The sequence below is a fragment of the Anthonomus grandis genome, chromosome 3, assembly GCF_022605725.1.
Source record: "Anthonomus grandis grandis chromosome 3, icAntGran1.3, whole genome shotgun sequence".
NCBI classification, from domain to species: domain Eukaryota; kingdom Metazoa; phylum Arthropoda; class Insecta; order Coleoptera; family Curculionidae; genus Anthonomus; species Anthonomus grandis.
In genome coordinates this window covers 44,120,570-44,144,402 of record NC_065548.1, presented here as the reverse complement: position 1 = coordinate 44,144,402, position 23,833 = coordinate 44,120,570, and the positions used below count along the sequence as shown (strand labels likewise).

Here is a 23,833-nt window from a genome sequence, read left to right as displayed (position 1 = left end):
CATTATAGTTTTCAGATTTCGCTTGAATTAACCGATTAGTACATTCAACTATAGAGTCAATAATAAGTCTATAAAAATATTCCAACAATCAAAAGGGGTTTTAGCCTCTTTAGCAACACCTTTTGGTCCCAGAAGATGGATAATAATATTTTCCTGACGTGTACGCACAGCCTTACTTCCTAGATTAGCTACCCATTTAGTTTTTTTGTCAACTCCCCATAAATACCTTGACTTTACTTCAGGCGAAAACTCCTCGACAATGTCATCTTCTAATATTTCTTGCTTAGAATCAGACTCCTCAGAATGCTGGCTAACGTGATCGTCAAACTCGCCCTCAGAGCCGGATTCAATGGGCTCCTCATCAAGTATATCGGGTAGCTCTGATGAATTATCCAAAATTTCCCAAAGCCTCAACAACTTTTCTTGCTCTTTTTCATATGACCATTGAGCAGACGTAATATCTACAAATGAAATTCAAGGTAAACAAAAAATATCAATAGAGTAATAATAATTATTATTATTATATGTTTATAACAAGAAAAAAAAATTATGAGAGTGGTAAGCTGGATATGATATACCCCACCTTACTAACGGAGGGTTAAGTAGGTATTGCCTGCATCCATATTTGGAGTTTCCTTATGCAATTCGAAATATTTCTAGGATGCTAAAATAGTGATCAAATTATGTGCCATTTATTTTACCTGTGAAGAAAAATGATCTGTTGAAAGAAATAAATAAAAAGGAGCTCTGAAATGGTGTAATAAATATATGGGGTTTTGAGACAGTAGAAAATGAAACATGCTACTTTAAGAACAGCTAAAAAGTATCTATTTTCCAATATAAAAATGACAATATTGTAACGAAATTCGGGAACACACTTTTATTGTCAACGTCAAAAACACTAACCTAACTCGCTTTGACTGTCGTTTAATTGTTTCCAAGGTAAAAACTGACTAAACAATTAAAACTGAATGATTTGTCACGAAGCGCGTCCTTTTTAAAACCCGATGGAACAGTTTCGAAATATTTAGAATTATCTTCATTGTTTTTGCCCAAAGAGACCAATAATTTTAGGAGAATACTGACAGTCAAAGCAAGCAAGTATACAAATTCTAGAAAATTAGAACTACAGGGATTTACAATAATATAACCTAAATAACCTAAATTGGGGCCAAAATGGGGCTCTCAAACAAGATGAACTACCTAAAAACTAAACACTATAGATGAAAATAATAAACCAAACGTAAGTAGAACCCTAAAGAAACCCTACGAATCAACTTTAACTATACAATACTAATAAAATTGTACAAAAACTAGCAGAATAATTAACGTATTTACATTTTCATAATACTGCTCCCCTCTCAAGTTTGATCGTCCCGATCAAACATGGGACCACCTGAGTCATGATAGGGCGCTAGCCGGACGATGTTTACAATTTTCATCTTCGCTGTCGGATGTCGCTGGATACGGTACACCACGTCGTTGATTCTGGTGACCACATTGAATGGACCTTCCCAATCCTTCTGGAGCTTTGGTGACTTGCCCTTCGTCCTCCGTGGATTGTATAACCAGACTTTATCCCCAGGATTAAAACCGGTAGAATTTGCCTTTATGTCATAACGTGATTTCATTCTGTTACTTTCTAGATGAAGTTTATCCCGTGCTTGTTCGTGAACAATTTGTAAACGCTCTTGTAAATGGTCAACGTACTCCTCCAGGGTTTCAGACTTATGGGGTCTTCCAGTAATAATGTCCAAAGGTAAACGAAGTTCATCACCGTAGACAACTTTTGCCGGGCTTTTTCCAGTTGACTTGTGGATAGAAGAACGATATGCCAATAGGAATGGTTGTATACAGGTATCCCAGTCGGTTTGCTTAGAGTTTACTACCATCCTTAAATAGGTTTCAAATGTGCGGTTAAATCTTTCAACCATTCCATCAGACTGAGGGTGTAGTGGGGTTGTACGGGTCTTATTGATTCCCAGCAACTGGCATACTTGTTGGAATATTTGTGACTCAAAGTTCCTTCCTTGGTCTGAATGTATCTCTCTGGGTACACCAAATCGACAAATCCAGTTCTGGAACAGCACTTCAGCTACTGTCGTTGCTTCTTGGTTTGGAATCGGATAAACCTCGGGCCACTTACTAAAGTAATCCATAGCAACAAGAGCATATCGGTTTCCGGAGCTACTAGTAGGAAAGGGTCCTGCTACGTCTATGGCAATTCGTTCAAAAGGTGCACCAACAAGATACTGCATCATCTTTCCTCTTGTCCGGGTTTTTGGGCCCTTCCTTGACGAACACTGCTCACACTGTCGGCACCAGCGTTCAACATCTTGATGACTGTTCAGCCAGTAAAACCGTTCTCTCACTTTTGCCAAGGTCTTACTAACTCCAAAATGTCCTCCGCCGACACCGCCATGAACAGCTTCAAGGACTTCCGGAATACGTTTTCGAGGAAGGACTGTCAGATATGTCTTTTCTTTTCCATCTACGCTCTCCCAGACTCTTTTTAATAATCCATCTTTTATAACCAATGAATTCCATTGAGACCAATAAGCTTTAAGTTCTGGAGATTTGTCAGAAATGTCTTTCCATTCTGGTTTTGAAATTTCTCGAGATTTCAGTTCGTAAATAAGACCAAATACTGGGTCATCACACTGATCTTGGATTAAACTAGCTACATCCCACTCTTTAGAACTGTGAAGGCCAATACGATTACAAGTAAATATCTCTGGATGCTGTTTTGATTCCTTTTTAAAACAATGTTAACATGTTTTAATACAGGGTCTTCTCGATAAAGCATCGGCATTTTGGTGATATGCGCCTTTCCTATGTTCTATTGTAAAGTCATACTCTTGTAATCGTTGAAGCCACCTTGCTATTTGTCCTTCGGGGTTTTTAAACTGAAACAGCCATTTCAACGAAGCATGGTCGGTTCTAAGGATAAATCGTTGACCATACAAATATTTATGGAAATGTTCAATAGCTTTTACTGCTGACAATAGCTCTCGTCTAGTGACACAATAGTTTCTTTCTGGTTTTGATAATGTTTTACTGAAATAAGCTATCACTTGCTCGCCATCTTCATATTTTTGTGATAGAACGGCCCCAATTCCAACATTACTCGCATCGGTATCCAAAATAAAAGTTTGTCCAGGAATCGGATATGTTAAAATTGGAGATGTGCATAGTGCTCTCTTTAACTGTTGAAATGCTTCTTCACAGTCTGTTGACCAACTAAATACCTATTTGTCCTCCGTGAGCTTATGTAGAGGCTTTGCAAGATTAGCGAAATTTCTTACAAATCTTCTGTAATAGGTACAAAGGCCCAGAAAGCTTCTTAACTGGTGTTTGTCAGTGGGTCGTGGCCATTTTTCGATCGCCTCTACTTTATCTGGATCAGTCTTGACACCTTTTTCTGATATTACATGGCCAAGGTATCGAACTTCTTTTTGAAATAAGCAACATTTTTTAGGACTTAGCTTCAGGTTGGCCTCTCGCAGTTTAACAAATACCTTTTGAATATTCTTCAAATGATCTTCAAATGTTTTCCCCAGTATGATAACGTCATCCAGATAAACTAAACATGATTCCCAAGTCATTCCACGTAAAACTGTGTCCATAAGTCTCTCAAAGGTAGCTGGAGCATTGCAGAGTCCAAAGGGCATTACTGTAAACTGCCAAAGTCCTGTTACAGTCGAGAATGCGGTCTTTTCCTTATCTTCTGGGTGCATCTTTACCTGCCAGTATCCACTCTTTAGATCGAGTGTTGAGAACCATTGTGAACCTGATAGCGTGTCCAGGGTGTCGTCAATTCTTGGTAGGGGATAACTGTCTTTCTTGGTAATATCATTCAGTCGCCGATAGTCTACACAAAATCTAGTGGATCCATCCTTTTTCTTCACTAGCACAACTGGAGATGTCCAAGGACTCTGAGAAGGCTCTATCACTCCTTGTGTCCTCATTTCTTGAAGCATTGAGGAAACTTCTCCTTGTTTAGCTATCGGAATTCTTCGAGGTGCTTGTTTAATCGGAGTATTGTCTCCAGTGTTAATTCGATGCTGCACCAAATCAGTTCTTCCCAGGTCTTTATCGTGCAAGGAAAACACATCTTGATTTTCTTCAAGAAGACGTCGCAATTTACTACACTGGTCCATGGTTAAATTGGCAGAAGATTCTTCAAATAGGTTTTGTAAACATACAGGAAAAGGTCTGTTTAAATAACGACTTCTATCAGCATTTTTCATGACTGTCACTACTTCAGAGCATACGCCAATGTTCTCTCCTTGTTTCAGGTGTTGATCATATCCTTTTAAATTTACCATTCGAACCAAAATAGTAGATTTCTTCTGCGTAGTTAACGTCTTAGCTGGAAAAATTCCTTGACCATATAGTTTGCATTTTTCCATGGGCTCAATCAAAACAGTTTCTCCCTCTTTTCCTCCAGTTGTAGCATAAACCACCACCTCTGAATTTCCTGGTATAGTAACATCCTTGAATAACTTAACGACTCTGGTATTTACTTTATCTTCATATAGGTGGTGCATAAAAATCTCTTCATTTCTCGTCGTCAATATCCGGTTATATACATCCATTTTAAACTGCTGAGCATTCATAACATCTAATCCTAATATGACATCATCCATGATTTCTGCCACTAGTACTGGCTGTTGGAATGTTGTTAAGCCAATGGTGACTGTAGCTTCGTGCAATCCAAGAATCGGGATCCTTTTTCCATTTGCAGACTCCAGAATTAAATTGGGTGGTGCTGAGAGCCTACAGTGTGCTACGATGTTCGGCTTCACGATAGTATGACTTGATCCTGTATCCACTACCATCTCACATTCACGGCCGCATATTTTTCCCGGTACTACCAAGCTCTCTCCAGGATGTGGCAGCCGGTTTAGTCTTATACGTGGGGCTTGGTAGCACCCAGCCAGCTTGCGCCCCATAAAGCTGACTAGTTGAAGTTTTCCTGGTTCCTTGGATCTCTTAAAGGCTTGGGGCATTGACGTTTAAAGTGCCCCTCCTCATTGCAATTCCAGCATTGCAATGGTCTTTTAGGTTTCCTCGCTAATAATGATTCAAGCTTCTTTAGGCGGTCTTCGAGATCACTTTCCGAAGTTCTGATTTGTCTTATTCGTGTCTGCCTTCTAGTTGCTTGAAAAGCTGCCTCATACTCTAGTCCATGGGCCAAAGCTTCTGATATACTTTTATGATGAGCCATCCTTAGAGCGTGGTTAGTATCTGGATCTCGAACTCCGTCAATAAAACAATTTATAGAAATTTGTTCTCGGAACTCTGTTGGGGCTGAAGGGTAAGCCAGATTTACTAATCGAGCAACATCGACCTCAAACTGTTGGAGTCCTTCCTCGGGTTGTTGTCTTCTAGATTTCAATTGAGCCTGGTACACTTGTTGTAGATGGGCTTCACCGTATCTCATCTCTAAGGTACTCACCAGTACGTCGAAATTGAGCTGATCCTCAGATGGCACCATTCTTAATATTTCTGTAGCTTCTCCTCTAAGGCTTAGCTTAAGATTGATTGCCTTTTCTTCGTTATCCCAGCGATTTCCCCTAGCAGCGGCCTCAAATTGATTCAAATAGGTACTCCAAGCTTCTTTGCCGTCGAATTTTGGTGGCTTTACTTTCATCATTGTTTGCATTCCAGGATCGGGATGAAGAGGAGTCCGTTTTACTTTCATCTCTAGTTCTTGGATCTTTTTTTGTACTTGCCCCAATTCTTCTTCTACTGTTGCTTCAAAGTTAGTCATTAATTGTTTCTGATTCTTCTCCAGATCTTCTTTAAGTTGTAAAACTCGTTCCTCTTGTTTTCTGTCTCGTTCCTCCTGCTCCTTTTTAAGATTATTTTTTAAATTAAGTAAGTCATCTTTCATGGTTCGAATCAGGTCTTCATTTTCTTTCTTTAGGTCATCTTTCATGGTCCTTATCAGGTCTTCATTTTCCTTCTTCAGGTCAGATTTAATTGTCTTTAGTAAATCTTCCTGTTTCTTGTCTCGCTCTTCTTGTTTGCGGTCTCGTTCTTCTTGTTCTTCCTTCAGTTTACGGTCTCGTTCTTCTTGTTCTACCTTCTGTTTATGGTCTCGTTCTTCTTGTTCTTTCTTCTGTTTACGGTCTCGTTCTTCTTGTTTGCGGTCTCGTTCTTCTTGTTCTTCCTTCTGTTTACGGTCTCGTTGTTCTTGTTCTTCCTTCTGTTTACGGTCTCGTTCTTCTTGTTTGCGGTCTCGTTCTTCTTGTTCTTCCTTCTGTTTACGGTGTCGTTCTTCTTGTTCTACTTTTTGCTCGTCAAACTTCCTTAATAGCAGTTCCATCAATTTCTCGGTCTCCATCTTGGCCTGACTTCTTGTTAAAGGCATCCACTAAAATGAGCTTCCAAATATCCCACTTCTGACACCAATTGTAACGAAATTCGGGAACACACTTTTATTGTCAACGTCAAAAACACTAACCTAACTCGCTTTGACTGTCGTTTAATTGTTTCCAAGGTAAAAACTGACTAAACAATTAAAACTGAATGATTTGTCACGAAGCGCGTCCTTTTTAAAACCCGATGGAACAGTTTCGAAATATTTAGAATTATCTTCATTGTTTTTGCCCAAAAAGACCAATAATTTTAGGAGAATACTGATAGTCAAAGCAAGCAAGTATATAAATTCTAGAAAATTAGAACTAATAATATAACCTAAATAACCTAAATTGGGGCCAAAATGGGGCTCTCAAACAAGATGAACTACCTAAAAACTAAACACTATAGATGAAAATAATAAACCAAACGTAAGTAGAACCCTAAAGAAACCCTACGAATCAACTTTAACTATACAATACTAATAAAATTGTACAAAAACTAGCAGAATAATTAACGTATTTACATTTTCATAATAATATAATAACAATCTCACTAACCTACTTACATCAATAATTACTTGATCTAAATTTATTATAGTGTACAGTGTGATCAACTTTTAGTACCATAATTTCCCATAACAATAGTACACTTTTTAGATTTTCTCTTGCTCTACAAGTGTACAAAGCCCTATAGACTAAATGTTTGTTTTAAGATATCTTCCTGTTAGGAGACCTTATTAGCTTTTTTAAACAAATTATAGATAGACCTTATATATAAAGCAAAATAAATAAAAAATAAGCGGTACAATGTTGGGCCTGTAGTTACCCAACTATGGTCCAGAATGATTATATCATCTAAATGATGCACTGGACCAAAGTTGGTATACTAAAACACAACTATGGTTCAGAAAACCGATAATAAAAAATAAAACTCAGATTTTAAAATCGAAATTTATTTAAAAAAAAAGGTATTTTAGGGTAAATTAACATACTTTTCAATATCCGATCAATCATATCCAAGCACTTCAATTACCAAAAAAGAAAACTTATAACTCCTCATATGTAAAAGTAAAATCAAATTTTTAGCTTAAACATTTTACAGTCAAAATTAGTAGAGAACACAAGATTTATCTTTAACAAAACACACAAGATTTGTTTTTAAATTAACTAAAAAAATTTAAGTGTTCTAGCTAGCCTAATCTTTTTGCAATTCTGCAATTAAATACAGTTGTCTACTCTTTTTTCTATTTTCTTTACAATATCTTCTTTAGAGTATTTTAGTACATCCTTTTGTATTGGCCACTCATAGATTCCCAATTTGTTCCATGCAGCTGACCATGTACCCATTTTTTGTTGTTTTTTTCTCCAAGTTTTTCCACCAAAACTGGTTCAGATTTTTTTTTAAAAATTACCACATACATAAACCTAAAGCGCTCTTACTAATTTTACAATAATATTATTAATTAATTAATTATTAATATACCCTCATAATTAATCCATATACGCTTATTGTGTAAAAAATATAATATACATATGCACTTCAGGTTACTATTAACATGTGGATCTAAACAAAACAATTGATGTAATCAAAATTTGCAGTGCTCGCAAATAACCATAGAATCGTACGCCAATAAGTGAATCTCGGTCAAGAGGTTAATTATGGGCTGGTGAAATAGATCGAATACAGGGTGTCCTGGTTTTTTTGGAGAGACCATGTCAAATCCCGGCTAATCCATGAATACTTTTTCAGTATCCCGGTTGTTCCATGGATAACAAACACAGCTCTTCTGCCACCCACAAACACGTCATCATTGTTCTCACTTCACTACAATATTTATCTGCACATATATTTACTATAATAATTCAAGCCATATACTTAAATTAAACTTTAAGTGTTAAACTAAAATAGTGATCCTAAACAACATATTATAAAAAATAAACAAAATGAAAATAAAAAAACAATTAGGCAAAGGTAACAAAAATCCTAGGACAATATATGTGCCCTAACCAGCCTTTTAAAATTATTTACAGAATCACAGTCTCTTATGCTTGTTAGTAATCTATTAAAATCTTGTAAGCCTCTCTGTAGGACAGAATTTAACATCTGGTTAGAGTTACACCTATCGATTAGTATGAAATTGTTACAGTTTCGAGTTTAATAATGATGAACATCTCTAAAAAACTTCACCTTCTTACAAATATATGATGGTAACATATTATTTTTAACTTTATACAAAAAAACATAGATGCTAAACATAATTTTTTGCTTAACAGACATCATATTCAGGACGTTATGCATTATTACGATTGGTGTATATCTATTGCATTTCAAAATAGTTCTCATTGCTCTGTTCTGTACAAGCTGCAACTGTTCAATTTTAAAGTTTGGTAAATTGTATAAAATTGTTGAGCAAAATTCAAGATGCGGAGCTGCAATGCTATTATACAGTAATAGTTTTGTAGCCATTGATAATTGTTTTCCTACTCTTGCAATGAAACCAATTTTTTTGGAAAATTTTCTAGTAATGTAATCAGCGTGTGCATAAAAATTTAAGTTACAATCAAATATTACTCCCAAGTATTTAATTTGACTCTCATATTCTATCTTTTCATTATTTACCACAATGTTAATATCTTTTACATTGATGTGCATTAATTTGCTCTTTTTCCCAAATAAACAAAATTTCGATTTTGATGTATTTAAACAAAGACTATTACTGCAAAGCCATTTAAATAAATTAGATAAATCATTATTAAGAATTATTTGCATTTCATTTAGATCCCTCCCGATTAAATAAATCATAGTGTCGTTAGCAAAAAGCTCTATTTTACAACCACTTATAACATTGACGATATCATTAATATATAACAGAAATAACAGGGGACCTAAAACAGTTCCCTGAGGTACTCCATATTTGTTTATTAGTAATTCTGACACACTGTTTTTAAACTTGACTTTTTGTGACCTGTTTTGTAAGTAAGATTTAAACCACATTAAAACTTTATGTTTAATACCCATCTTTTCCATTTTTTTTAACAGATTAGCTCTATTTACAGTCTCGAATGCTCTCTTAAAATCGAGAAACACAGCCAGAACAAAGTTGCCCTTATTCAGTTCTTTCAAGAAGGTATATATCTGGAAGGTGTTCTTTTACAGCAATTTCTAACACTTTCTCATAAACCTCCACAGTATTTATTGGTCTAAACTCATTGTGGGAAATAGTATTTAGTACTTTTGGTACAGGGATTATTGTTGACACTTTCCAAGCCTCTGGAAATACTCCGCTTGAGAGTGATGTATTTACTATATTTAAAAGTCGATTTCCAGCCACACTACATACGTCACACAAAACCTTTTTTGAAATTCCATTTTCTCCGCCTCCGACATTCTTCATGTTTTTCAGAATTATCTTTAATTCAGTTAGGGATATTTCTTTAAAATTTGAGAACTCCGGATATTGAATATTAGGGGGATTGACAAAGGTGTCATAAGAGAGAGAATAGTTTGGAATACTATTGATAATATCAATTATACTATTTATAAAATATTTATTTAACTTTGTTGCAATTTGAAATTCATTTGGAATCATTTGGTCATCAAATTTAATTTCGTTTGGTAATAAAATATTTTTTCCAGGAAGTAACTTTTTGAGGTTTTTCCACATTTCACGCGGATTTTTTTTATTTTCATCAATAACTTCTCTAAAATATTTATCTTTTTCATTTTTCATTTGATTAACAACAAAGTTTTGTACTCTTTTGTATTCCCTCCATGCTCCATCATCTTTTTCTACAACAGCCCTAACATATAACTTATCTCTTACATTCATTCTCTCACGGATATCAAACGTAATCCAATCTTTTTGCAAATATTTCTGTTTTAGAACAATGGTTTTATTTGAGCACATAGAATTTAATATATTTGTGATACTATCAACAAAAATACTTGCCAAAATATTCACATCCGCACTATTATTTGTTCATTCAGTTTCATAAAGATAATCATAGAGTTGGTTTACATTGTAGCTCTTCATACACCTACGATTAATAATCACATCACGGTTTTCATTTATTTTCAGAGCAGGATGTACAGCCAGAATACAATGATCACTTATCTTGGGTGTTAAATGAACCTTAAATGACAAATTCGCATTATTGGTCACAATATAATCAATTAATGTCTGACTTCTATCTGTGATTCGAGTAGGGGAGTCAACAATTTGAGAAAAACCATTTGAGTATATGGAAGATAGAATTTTTTCACCATAAAATGAAGGTTTAAGTAAATCAAAATTAAAGTCTCCTACAATAATGTTGACACCCTCAAACGCACTAACCTGATCAAGATAATCATTAAAAAAATCCACAAACTTTGCATTTTCAGTTTGAGGTGGATGATATAAAACAGTACAAAGATATTTGACTCTTGATGTTGAAAATTCTAGCGATAGACACCATATATAACTTTGAACACACTGTATATATTTTAATTTATATTTGAGATCACTTCTTATTAATGCCATGACTCCACCAGTTCTTTTATTATCTGTCAAGCACTGTTCAATATGGTAACCATCGACATTCAACTCACACAAATCAATATCTGCACAAACATGAGTTTCAGATAAAAGCAAAAGCTGAGGCTGCCAATCACTTACAAATACATTAATATTATCCTTATTATTTAAGTATCCCTGGCAATTAAAATATATAATACTTGAACCTAAGATTTCAGAATCTAATTGCTATTTAATAAATTTACCCTTTTGAATATTTTCGATTCTTTTAAGAGTTTCACAATTAGTTCTATCCCAAACCAGATGATTAATATTAAGAGACAAGCCATATTTTTTATTCGACAACATACAATTTGAACATTTAACAAGAGTACTATTACATTCTTTACTGTCATGATTTTTACTACATTTTGGACAAACTTTGCTTTGTGTGCAGTCTTTACTAACATGACCATATTGACAACACTTGTAACACATAATAATGCCATATTCATCAAACACAGGACAGGGATTCCATCCTATATTGATTCTTTCTCTTCCTATAATCAAACTGTATGTATTTTCATCCACCTCAAATATTAAATTAAATCTATTTCTAACAATATTTGTTCGCCGTATTACCCTCATATTAAATTTTTTTGAATTATTATTTAAATCATTTTGCTTTATTACCTTTGTTATTATATCACTGTCACTATTCACATTTTCATTTTCATTTACATTACATTTTTCGGCCTTATAGTTAACATATGGAGGACATAATTCACCTGCAGCATTGCCACACATCATAATAGAAATTGCCGCTTTAGTGGAATTTTTAATTTGTTCCGGATATTTGCAGCCTCGCTTACTTAAAACAGTTTTTTTTGCCAGGATCAACTACCAGATTAGTTTCGTCGTAGTTAAATATCGCTGTTGGAGGAACCCCTTGAACTTCGGCTTCTAAATGGTCAAAATATTTGTTTATAATTTGATCATCGACAGCTGCTCGGCATCTCTTAATGTTACTACAAAGCCTCTTCGACAAATCCCCTTTTCCCGCAGTAAAAAGCCTTCCATCCAACGTTTTCCCGGAAAATTATTTTGAAACCTTGATTCATTGCGCCCGGTACTATCCAAATACAACTTAAATCAAATAGAGTCACGGGAAAGCCAAACTCACACATCACAATACAGTGTTGAACAAAATACTGTTCTTCTTCCTCAGTAAAAACGCATTTCCGTCCTGGTGGGTTTATACAGTTATTTTTTATTGCTTTTAGTTTTGAAATAATAGTGCTGCACGGAATATTTTAGGTCTCTGAGGCTTTTCTTTGAGACATTTTTCCATTTTTGATATCTCCAACGCACTGCTCCAAAACCTTTTCGGAATAGGGGATATAGGGCCTCGCCCCTACTTTTCTACGTTCCAATTTTGATCTAGGCATCTGAAAAAGAATAAAAATGCAATAATTTGTTTTTTAAAACTGGCACCTATAATAGGTTAATATTAATCTTTAAGAAACTCTATCTCAACAATTGTTATTTTCCAATAATTGTTAGGTTCCAAGTTGCCATTTTTCGTAAACAAAAATATTTAAAAAAATAAATTAAGGTTATATCAATTTCAAACATCTTTAATAAGCAGAAACATATAAATAAATATACAGGAAAAAGTATATAAGGAAAATCTTTACCGTAAGGGATGGACAGCACAAAGTTCGCAGGTTATGAAAATCACACGTAATCGCTCTGCGTCTGGGACCATGCGGACGGCAACTGGAACAGTGTTGCCAGGTGAAATAAAATGAAATCATGAAAAATGTAACCAAAAATCATGAGTTTTGAAAAAAAAACAAGAGATGGCGTTTTAAGCCTTATTTAAAAAAAAAACATACATTATTTTTATTAAAATATTTTTTTGATGAAATAAAGATACAAGTACCAAAATATCTACTTTTTTATTAACAAATTTAAATAAAAACATAAAATTATATGTTAAAGTAAACAAACGTACATAATCTTAAAGTAAATAACTGAAAAACAAAAATCCGAAATATCCGTTATTTTATTCTGACTCATCGGAATCATAAATTTGTTTATTTAATTTTTTAAGCAAATCTTTTCCTATTGGAAAATTTGAACAAATACGGTTTTCTCTGCCCACTAAACTTTTGGTGTGCAGTATAGCAGCTATCATAGGAGTTTTCAACCGATTTCTCTGTTTTGTTTTGTTTAAATTTATCTGACTAAACACCCTCTCTACGTTAGCACTGGAATGCGGCAAAGTTAATAAATTAAACACAAAATTACTTAAATTGGGAAACCGGGATTCTGTATTTTCCACACATTTAATCTTAGCAATTTTACCCCAAAAATCGCAAATACCTTTCCAGGTAAAATTAATTTCATAATTTCTAAGTAACAACCATTCATTGTCAATAACTTGCATATCAGCAGGAATTAAATTTTGAAACAACATAGAAACATTACTTATAGACCTGATTTTTCTTGATTTAACTACCTCAGGATCTAGAAATTCTAATTTCTGAAACACAGAGTTTTTAAGTGGAAATCTTGACAATATTTGCTCCACACTCTCAATATAAAAGTCTAGACATCTTAATTTTACCATGTCGAGTCGGTTTTTCTCCAGATCGGCAGAGTTTATGTGGGCAGAAAAGTACATGTCATTTAAATTTAAAAAAAGTCTAGGGTCTTTAAAATCTATATTTTCAATGTTGGCATTTAGATATTCGTCCTTAATATAATAATCTAAAATTGTTTTAACTGTTCTAGCAACCTCTTTATAAATAACGTGAATTTTGGGCGATTCGCTTTGCATTAATTTGTTTAAGCTATTAAAAATAGGTAGTATATGCGATAAAAATGATAAGTATAATTTATTTTCGGGCGTGTTTAGTTTTTCTAAAATAATATTTGCTTGACTGATTTTAAGAGACGCCTGATCTACGAAATACAACCTCAAAGCTTCATATTGATTAAGAAGCTTTAACCACGCATTCCAGAGATAACCAACGTGTCTGGCTAGGATGTAAAATCTTCGATATTGAGACATTTGCAAATTCCTGGAATTCCTTATATTCTTCCACTCTCTTCGGACTATTTGAAAAATAGTTATATACCTGTAAAAAATTATATTTTTTAATTAAGTATACATTTATTTTATTAGCGTATAGCTTACTTCTCTCGCAAATTGTTCCACTTCCTCAGGCAACTTGTGGCATGCATATGATGCACACAAATGAAAGCTATGGCATATGCATTTCATTATGAATATACCTGGAATATTCTCGCAATCGACTGACCACAGAATTATTAACGCCAACCATGTTGCTCGCTCCATCTGAAGCAAAGCCAATAAAGTTTGACTTATATGGAACACCATTTTCGGTAAGGAAGTTGATTAAAATTTCATAAAGTGCAGCCCCTGTGGTCTCTACTACTGGGATTAACGCCAAAAAGTTGTCTTCAATGTCAAAATTAATGCACATTCTTACAACTAAACATAAATGTTTGGTGCACGAGTTATCAGTAGACTCATCTATGATAATGCTAAATTTATTATCCCTCATTAGGCCAAGTAGCCAAGATTCTTGAGACAAGCCTGTAACTTTTTGTAAAACTCTTGACATCTTTGTTCGTTTACATTTCATTTGTTTGACAATATCTGAATCAGTGCCTACAGCATTGAGATAATCGATGAAATGCTGCATCAAATTCATAGGGAGATTATGTTCGGCTAGAAACCCCGCAGTTCTTATAATTCCTTCTTTCGCTTTTTCTTCAATGCTTATTTTTTTAGAACTTTCTGCAAACATTTGACTTATTTTTACTTGACTTTGCTTGCCCATTGATGCTCTCTGCAAAGCTTTAACATGCTTTTCAGTCTCAGAATGTTTTACTAGTTGGGTTTTCCCTGCAGATACCTTAATATCACATTTACAGTAATCGCACCTTAAATTTAAAAAAAAAACGTTTACCTCCATTAAAATAAAAGTTTTGTTCGCCTTAAATTATATATATCCGCATTAAAGCAAATTTTAATTAGTTACGATTCAGTAACTCATATTATCATTTAATTCTCGATTTAACATTATTATAAGTGAATTTAGATTTTGTACTCAATAAATCCAAATTGCACTTATTTTTACAGAAAGTACCTTAACTTAAAATATCATTAATACCTACCAGGCAAAGCCTGTCCCCTTTCTGCTGTTCTCGATCCATTGCAAACCCGGTATATTTTTCCATTCCTTTTTAAAATTTTGCTTATAAACCTTTCTTTTCTTGCTAGGTCCTGGAAGAGATATACTCTTGGATGTACTACTACTAGAACTACTAGAATCACTGTCACTCATATTTTTTAATTATTTTCAACTCACAAATAATGCTTTACAATACCAAATACACGAGCAAATGCATAAAACTTCGTGAAAAATATATCTTGTAGAAATATCCGAGAATCTCGGGGAATCCCCATACTCGTCAGTATTTCCCGTTTATATAGGGCTGTGCGGATATTATTTAAGGCTTTATGATATTTATATGTGTACATTTAGTTGTAGTTTTAGGTTATTTTTATTTTTACGACTAATATTCTGAGTTACGATTTTAAATCTTTGTTTTTTTTTTTAAATCATGAGATTTTTAGACAAAATCATGATATCATGAGATGTAAGTCAAAATCATGAGATCTCATGATAAATCATGAGACCTGGCAACACTGAACTGGAACAACTTCTCTATGTGGTTTCAATAGTTGTCTTTGCGCGTAGCTGCATTTTTTGTTCGTTTAAGTGGGGATAACATACACGTGATTTTTTTAAATTTACGCGGTCTTTGGACCATAGTTGCGCTTTAGGACTAAAGTTAAGGGAAACTACGGTACATAAATTATAAGTAGGCACATATACTACAATCACCTCAGAGATATCAGCAATTAATAAAAATTAATAAATGAATGTTGACTTCTTTATAAAGTATCTTATCATGTTTTATGGAAAAAAAATGTTTCATATTTTATTAAAGGGGAATAGTATTGTTTTGCGCCTGTCAAAATAAGTATAACTGTAAAATTTTTTTGATATTATAAAGTGTGGTTTTTTTGCTATTTCTACATAAGCATTTGGTATCATTGCATCAGAGATATTGCAAGCAAACAAACTGCTCATAGTTCAATGGCAATGCTAATTCTAGCCTTTTAAATACTTATTTACATATACATTGTTGAAACCGGGTGAGCTTATTGATCTACCAAATTATGTTATTTTGTCTAGTTTTTGTCAGATTTTGTCTTCTTATGGTGAATGTACGATATTATTATGTAAAAACTTTTTAGAACACAACTCTTTTCAACAGGTAGATAAATTTAACCATTTCCTAAAGGAAATGACTTTTGAATTCACTGCAATTTACTCCAAATCCATAAACTTATATGTAATTTGTATTTATAGATCTCCTCTAGGAGACTGCAGCGAATTGATTTTAAAATTAGAGGAACTTTTATTTGAAATTCCATCGTGGCTTACGTAGTTCTTACAGGAGACTTTAATATCAACTTTTAAGATAAAGATTCTGTCTTTACTCTGCGCCTCGATCATCTAATGGGGGCATTTAATATGCATATGCATGTAAAAGATTCTACTCGTATAACACAGTCAACAAGCTCCACTATTGACTATATTTGTTCTAATTTTCCATATGACTCCGTGGAGTGTACAGTCGCAAATTCTGCTTTATCATACCATGAGTTTATACTATGTAAAATAGCAAATATACAAAAGGAATGTAGTGTATCTGCACAGCGATATGGTCGAGTTTTTGGTATTAATAACTTTAATAAGTTTCGTCAACTTTCAGCTCTTGAGTCCTGGAATTCTATTTTCGATTTATCTTCCTTTCACACAAAAATTGTTAAGCTCTTTGATGCTTCCTTCCCAATGATTAAAATCAAACCGAAATCCAAACCTATAAAATGTTGGTTCACGAGGGGTTTGAAAGTATCTTCAAGAAATCTGAGATCTCTTCACACAATAAGAAAGTTCACTGACTCTCCAGTTTTTCATAACTATTTCAATTCTTACCGAGCCTTGTATCGTCGTCTGATAAGAATCTCTAAGCAAACTTACTAGTCCAACCGTTTAAATGGTTCATCTAACAAATATAAGGAGAGTTGGAAAATTATTAATGATATTCATCACAATTGTGGTAAGCAGTCAAGACAATGCCCTAAAGTCTCTCCCAATGATTTTAACAATTTTTTTTTAATATTGCTCTACAACTTCAGCAAAATTTGAACCCTTCTGTGGATCATCTTTCCTTTATGCCAGCCATTCATGTTCCAAATTCCTTCTTCTTTATACCTACAAACCTAAACGAACTCAAGGATATTCTGTATACTGAAAAAAATAAAAAATCAACTAGAGAAGACAACCTTTCAGCTAACATTTTTCTCAACCTTCCAGAAACGGCGCTAAAGGCACTAGTTGACGCAATTAACCTGTCTTGGAGCAAGGGGATATTTCCATTTTGCCTAAAATCAGCTAAAGTTATCCCAATTCACAAGGGTGGAGCTCTTGATAATCCTTCCAACTTTCGTCCCATCTCTCTCTGGACTACGCTATCAAAGGTAATCGAAAAACTGGTTAAAAATCGAATAATGTCCTTTTTAAGTCCAAAAACATCCTCACCAGACTCCAATTTGGCTTCCGGGAAAATACCAGTATCAATGATGCCATGTTTAATTTTTTTCATGAGCTTTACTCCCAGATAAATGTTGGTGGAGTTTCGGCGGCAGTTTTTTGTGATTTGTCGAAGGCTTTCGATTGTGTCTGCCATAGGATTCTGCTGCGGAAGCTTCATCATTATGGATTTCGGGGAGTTTCATCTTCTTGGTTTGCTTCCTATCTGCAAGATCGGCAACAACGAGTGCTTGTAGGATCTAAATACTCTGATTACCATCCTATCCATCACCTTGGGAGTTCCTCAGGGTTCAGTTTTGGGGCCTATACTTTTTCTCCTATACATAAATGATCTTACCAATCTTAATGTACGGGGGAAATTTACTCTATTTGCCGATGATACCACACTTCTTTGACACAGCCCAGACACAGATACTCTGCGAACTACATTAACAACTGATCTTCAGGCAGTAAATCTCTGGTTTGAATCAAACTTGCTGTCACTAAATCCTCAAAAAACCAAATTATTGTGTTTTAAGTGTGCTCTAGACCACGTGCCTTTTTCTAATTCAGTAGTTCAGCAGTTTGATAATACAACATTTTTATATTCATTGACAGAGAACTCAGATTTGAAGAGCATATCCTCGGTACTTGCAAAAAGGTGTCTGTAGGTTGTTTTGCAGTCAGAGCGGCTACCCTGGAGCTTGGCATGGAGTTTTATTTTTTCATTTTTTTTTTGGTTTTTTTTTCGGTAGTTATATCTACTACCGTTATCAAGGTAATTAAAGTAAAATTAAATTAAATTAAAAATAAAATATACTTATCTTTCAAATTTTCAGTAATGCAGTCTCATCAAAATTTCTTCCTAATTCGAAAATACTTTATATACTTTTTTATATGATTTGACGGTTTATTAATAGTTTGACAAACTGAAACTATTAATAAAAATAACTACCGAAACGTTGGTTCAAATTAGGTATTTTTTAAAAAAGTAGGCCTTCTTGTTGTTTTTTATCATTTTTTGATTATAATATTCATAACAAAGTTAGGTAGGATATTGAAAAGAAGAAACGAGCTCAGAGATTAATAGATTGAACCTCAGCTCCTAGGTATATGAAAAATCTATTATACCTCAAGTAAATTATTGTATTTAAAACTTATTGAACTTAAATTAAATTAAGTATATCGAACGGTATCGTTACAGATTTAAATTCATATTTCTTTTAAATACGTGAATAAGTCTATTTTCTTCTTCTTTTCAATTGTTGAGCGTGTGAGATAAAAATTTCTAAATTGATTTTTGCTATAAGTGACGTAATACCCAATATAATAAGTAACTCATTATGAATTCGTCACAACAATACAGATTTTACTTACAACTTCTATGTTTATATTGACAATAAAGCATTTTTGAGTTTGAGTTATATAGAAGAGAAGACTCGGATATACCTCTTTTTGTAATTGGTAATTTTAAGGTGTTGTTCTTTTTCTAATACCCGTAAAATTGCCTCTACGTCTCCGAAATTTCTAAAGCTGTAGTGGATTGCCACGCTCGTCTGATCATGATCAATTAAAAGATACGCTAAAAATTAAGAATTCTTAAATGCTAATTATTATCTTTGGACCTTTACTTCCCCATTCAATTAAAAGAGCTACCTTTGGATACGAGGATCCATATCCATATAACTATTAATCCATATTAACCTATTTTTCTATTCTCTTTCTCTAGTTAAGTGTATTATAAGAAATTGAAATTTAGTCGCGATTTTTTTTTTTAATTTGTAGGTTGAACGAGCAAGGAAAACTTCTCTTGATCGAAACAATGGCAGAGTTTTTTAGCAAAACTTCTATTGAGAACTCGAACTTGTTTTTTAATTTCTACACATTTATTTTATTGGAATTATATGACTACAAAAATCACATAGGTAAGCATTAAAAACAAAAACTTTCATTTATCTTAGGTCTAAAAAATTTATAAAACATTTGATGCTGGGATGTTTTCAATTAGAAAGAATAACTTAAGAAGGAAACAATTCAACTGTTACATATGTTATGAACTATTTATAAATAGTATAGTTACAGAACCTTATTCTGGATCTGGATTCTTGGATAATATATTTGTTCAAAATAATTTGAGAAATGAACCAACTTGAAATTAAAACTTTTATCTTAGAAACTCTCACGAGATGTGTTTATATGTCTATCTCTAATAAGAGTTAGGAAAAAAGAAACTATATATAGTCAAATAATTATTATCAGTGTTTCGTTACAAATGAAATAAATATTCATAGACTGCAACAGAATTTTTTCTTTTTTGAATTTTGAAATTTACAATAGTATATTTCCACTAAAACTTTTTTCCTTAAACCTTCGAAGAAAAAAAAAGGATTTAAAGGGAAGGTAGATCTATAAAAAAACAAAGATCGACTGAGAAGACTAAGAAAATAAAAGAATTTCTCACCAGAACTTGAATTAAATTTATTTATTTATTTTTATTATAATTAAATTAAAATTAAATCAAAATCAATTAAATATACCTACTGATTCACAAATTAATTACAATAAAAACGACATGAAAATCCTTTATAAAGTAATTTAAGTTGCAACATATGAGAAAGACACACATGAAACATAAATATTGTAACGTAATCCAGGAACACACTCATTCTGGAACACACTTTAGGAAAACAGTTTTTATTGACAACTTTTTATACGATTCGCGTTTATTGTCATTCACTTCGCGTTTACACACATCACTGAGACCAATAATTTTAAAGGAATACTAACGGTCAAAGCAAGCAAGTATACAAATTCTAGAAAGTTTTAACTACCAGGATTTACAATAATATAATTTAAATAACCTAAATTAAGTCAAACAATATGAACTACTAAAAACTAGACACTATAGATAAAAATAATAAACTAAATATAACTAGAACCCTAAGTAAACTTAAGTGATCAACTTAAACTTGAAAATTCGTGCAAAACAATTAGTCCATACGCTACGGTTTGTTACCACGCCCAAATTTGGCACATTAAGTTTTTATACAGGGTGGTCCCCCTAATTACAGTCTAAAATTTATAATATGGTTTGGCATATATAAAGTTTTTAGTTGCGATATAACTTTTAATGTGTCTTATAATTGTGAAATAAATTGGACAATAATATATAGCAAAACAAATTTAATGATACAGGGTGGCCCAAATTTTAGAAAAATAATTGCAGTTAAAATAATTTGAACACAATATACTTTTTACCTTTATTTATTTATTGTACGGATTTTTACACTGGTTTATTCCTCCTTTACAATAACAAAATGAACAACACTCTAACCCAGCAGCCCTACAACGGCAACTATTTTGCCGCGAACATTTCGTGCAATTGCAGCTTGGTAAAAGATCGTCACTCGGGGGAAAAAGGTTAGTTACTGATTTTGGTAAGAGGCAACCATTCTCGATCTTCTATCCAAAACAAAGTGGATCAAGCAAAGTGGTATGTTCCAATGTATTTAAACAAAAGTTTTGATTATAAACAATAAAAAAAGCTCTTAAAATATGAAATCTAATATTTGCACTAGTTGGGGGTAACTTTTCTAAAGAAACATTTTTTTGGTGATGGTAAATCCAATATCTCAGTTTATTAAAATTTTTACATGAACTGTCCTTGCGGTATACTTTTACCAAAAACTCTTCTGCAAGCCGAACAGAGCTTTCAATTTCACTTCTGGTTAAACCTAAAAACAAAATAAATAAGTGGTATAATTTTATGGATTATAGTGGTTATATATTATTATACCTTGTGCAAAGTTCAAAAGATACATTTCTGGTTCGGCTTGAAAAGCAGCACGTTTTGTGCCAACTTTGCTCGTATAATCCGCTCCAGTCAAGTGGTAAAGTGCAGGAAGTACCAAACAGGTTTCTGTGCCACAACGCAATGCCATAATATGTATTGCGATGTCTCGTTTTGTAGCCCCTGTTCCTGCTTTTATCCATAGTTCCTGATAAAGATTAAATTTAATATTCAAAACCAATAGTGTCGATAAATCTTTAATTAATACCTTTAATCCAACAGATTCAAATTTTGTAAAGTGATATAATGTCAGTATCAGATGACAAAATACATATTTTCTTATGATTTTTACGTGCTGCCTGAGCTATGTGAATCATTATTCTCATATCAGCTTCCTCATTCTCTCTTCTTTCCAACATATTGTTACAGGTTAGAATTGGCATTTTATACTCATTATTAAAAGTACTGATTACAGTTATATTTTCAAAATAGATATTTTACAAATATTAATGATTGGTACTAGTAATGCCCTCTCTGTAATAGCCTCCCAAGTAACCCATAGTTCTGTTCTCTAGCCATTTCAAATTACAGTATTCTTTTTTTTTTAATGACACATTTAGTCTTGTACTTTTCAGCTTCATATTGTACTGGTTGTTAATGAAATTTTATTTATACTCTTATAAAACCCGGTTCTGGACTAAAGAAATATTTTAGAATTTAAATTATATCCAATATTGATTATTCCATACTTTATTTATTTCTTTTATAATGAATAATGATTATTTGGGCATGTACAATTGTGTATGTTGTACTGTCCATAGTGCAATAACTGATTTTGGCTTGACCATACCAGATATGCTGGTTGATTTTACTCGGACTGACCTATCTAATTTTTGTCTCTTTTTATCTTATGTAAATATTAGTTTTCTTGGAAGATAGCAAGAAGTTACTGGTCTAGGGAAAATCGAAATTGAGTGTCATAGTGACACATATTTTCATTGCCAACTTCCTTGGGCCATAAATTTAGTTATTTATTTTTTTATAAAAGGTTTTATGGTACTTATAAAAAAAGTTAAGTTATTTTCGATTGGCAATACATTTTGTGCGTGATTGCTTAAATACGGGTTTGACCTCTGCGGTCGTTCCTTTTTCCAGACCGCCATCATGAAGTGAAGAGTGCTTTAGTACTTTTTGAAAGTCGTGTGAATTTTACCCATATGGGGATATAATTGACTAAATGTGGTGATAGTAAATCAACTTTTTGGGCGTAATGCTATAATTTGTTTTTTTTGTTGAATTTACTGGCCTTTATGGCGATTTAAAACCTAATAATTTTTCACGTGCCCTCGAACATCGGCAAAATGGCGGTCCTGATTGGCATTGGCAGGGGATAATTTAATTAACAAAGCTACATAACATGGATTTTGGACGGATTTTTTTTGTACGGACCTGATTTCTTCATGCCACATGGTACTTTTATTTTGGGGTTATGTACTCTACTGGCTCTAATCTAGAGGAGATTTTAAATAACTGTGAGCTATCGTCTAACCTGGACCACTACCAGAGCTTGGCATATTGTGAGGTGGAAGAGGTGAAGCTTGGAAGCCTGCAGTTTTTCTTCGACTGGGAATTGGATGTCTGGGAGAGTCTCGAATCTGAAGTAGTCTGCTGTGTGTGGAGCTAAGTGACACAACATAACATTTTTTTTTTATTCACTTATTTTGTTTTATTTTTATTATCACAACTTTTATCTTTTGAGTTGAGATACATACATATAGGACTTTATCTAAGCAGGTTGAAGCCGAATTGTGGTGGTTAGGGGATGTAATTATTTTTCTCATTCAAAGGCTGGATATATTTATATTATTTTAATAATCCAAGGCCCACCAGGTTCGACTGTACTTGTCTCAAAAGTTTATTTAAAATTTTATTGACATTATTTAATCGATGCTATTGTATTATTGAATATTACTGATAAGAGTACATATATATGTGACAAGTGACTCCTGTGAAGTAAGACGCAGCCGGCTTCGTAGTACTACGAGTATATACTTGGGTTATATTATTTATTTTCAGACTACTCCTAAGATGTCAAATTTTCTCAGATTAGCTAGTAAATATTAGAATAAAATAATAAAAGGGTAATTTTGTTTAGGGAAGCTTCAACAATTAGGATTGTCATTTTTTTTTCTTAGGTCAATGTCCGTGGTGGGATATACCGGGCCATGTAAATTGTTAGTTTAATTCGAATTGAAGTTTCATTCCCCAAAAGGTTTGGGTGTAACATAATTATTTTATTTTGACAACCACACTTTTGATTGCATATTTTTTTTTAGATATATTTTTTATAAGCATGGTCACGAATGACAGTGCACCATTTTGGAAAATTTAATTTTATGGCTTGTTATCTGTTGACAACTTTGTTTTTCTTGTAATTAGAAACTTAAATGTTGTGGTTCCTTATTACCAACTTAA

The 23,833-nt window shown here is 33.2% G+C and overlaps 1 protein-coding gene and 1 long non-coding RNA gene across 4 annotated transcripts in view; one reads left to right on the top strand and one right to left on the bottom strand.

Moving 5' to 3' along the window:
* LOC126734719 (TELO2-interacting protein 1 homolog) overlaps window positions 1–23,833 on the top strand; it is a 161,724-nt gene that overhangs the window by 10,027 nt on the left and 127,864 nt on the right. For all 3 annotated transcript variants that reach the window (XM_050438442.1, XM_050438444.1, XM_050438441.1), the window contains one exon: window positions 19,354–19,493. In XM_050438442.1, the coding sequence (XP_050294399.1) occupies window positions 19,354–19,493 (140 nt within the window). The remainder of the gene's footprint in view (window positions 1–19,353; window positions 19,494–23,833) is intronic.
* On the bottom strand, window positions 20,801–21,664 carry LOC126734727 (uncharacterized). Its single transcript, XR_007660157.1, has 2 exons — window positions 21,365–21,664; window positions 20,801–21,302 (listed from the first exon to the last, which is right to left on the bottom strand). It is a non-coding gene; the product is annotated as an uncharacterized LOC126734727 (long non-coding RNA).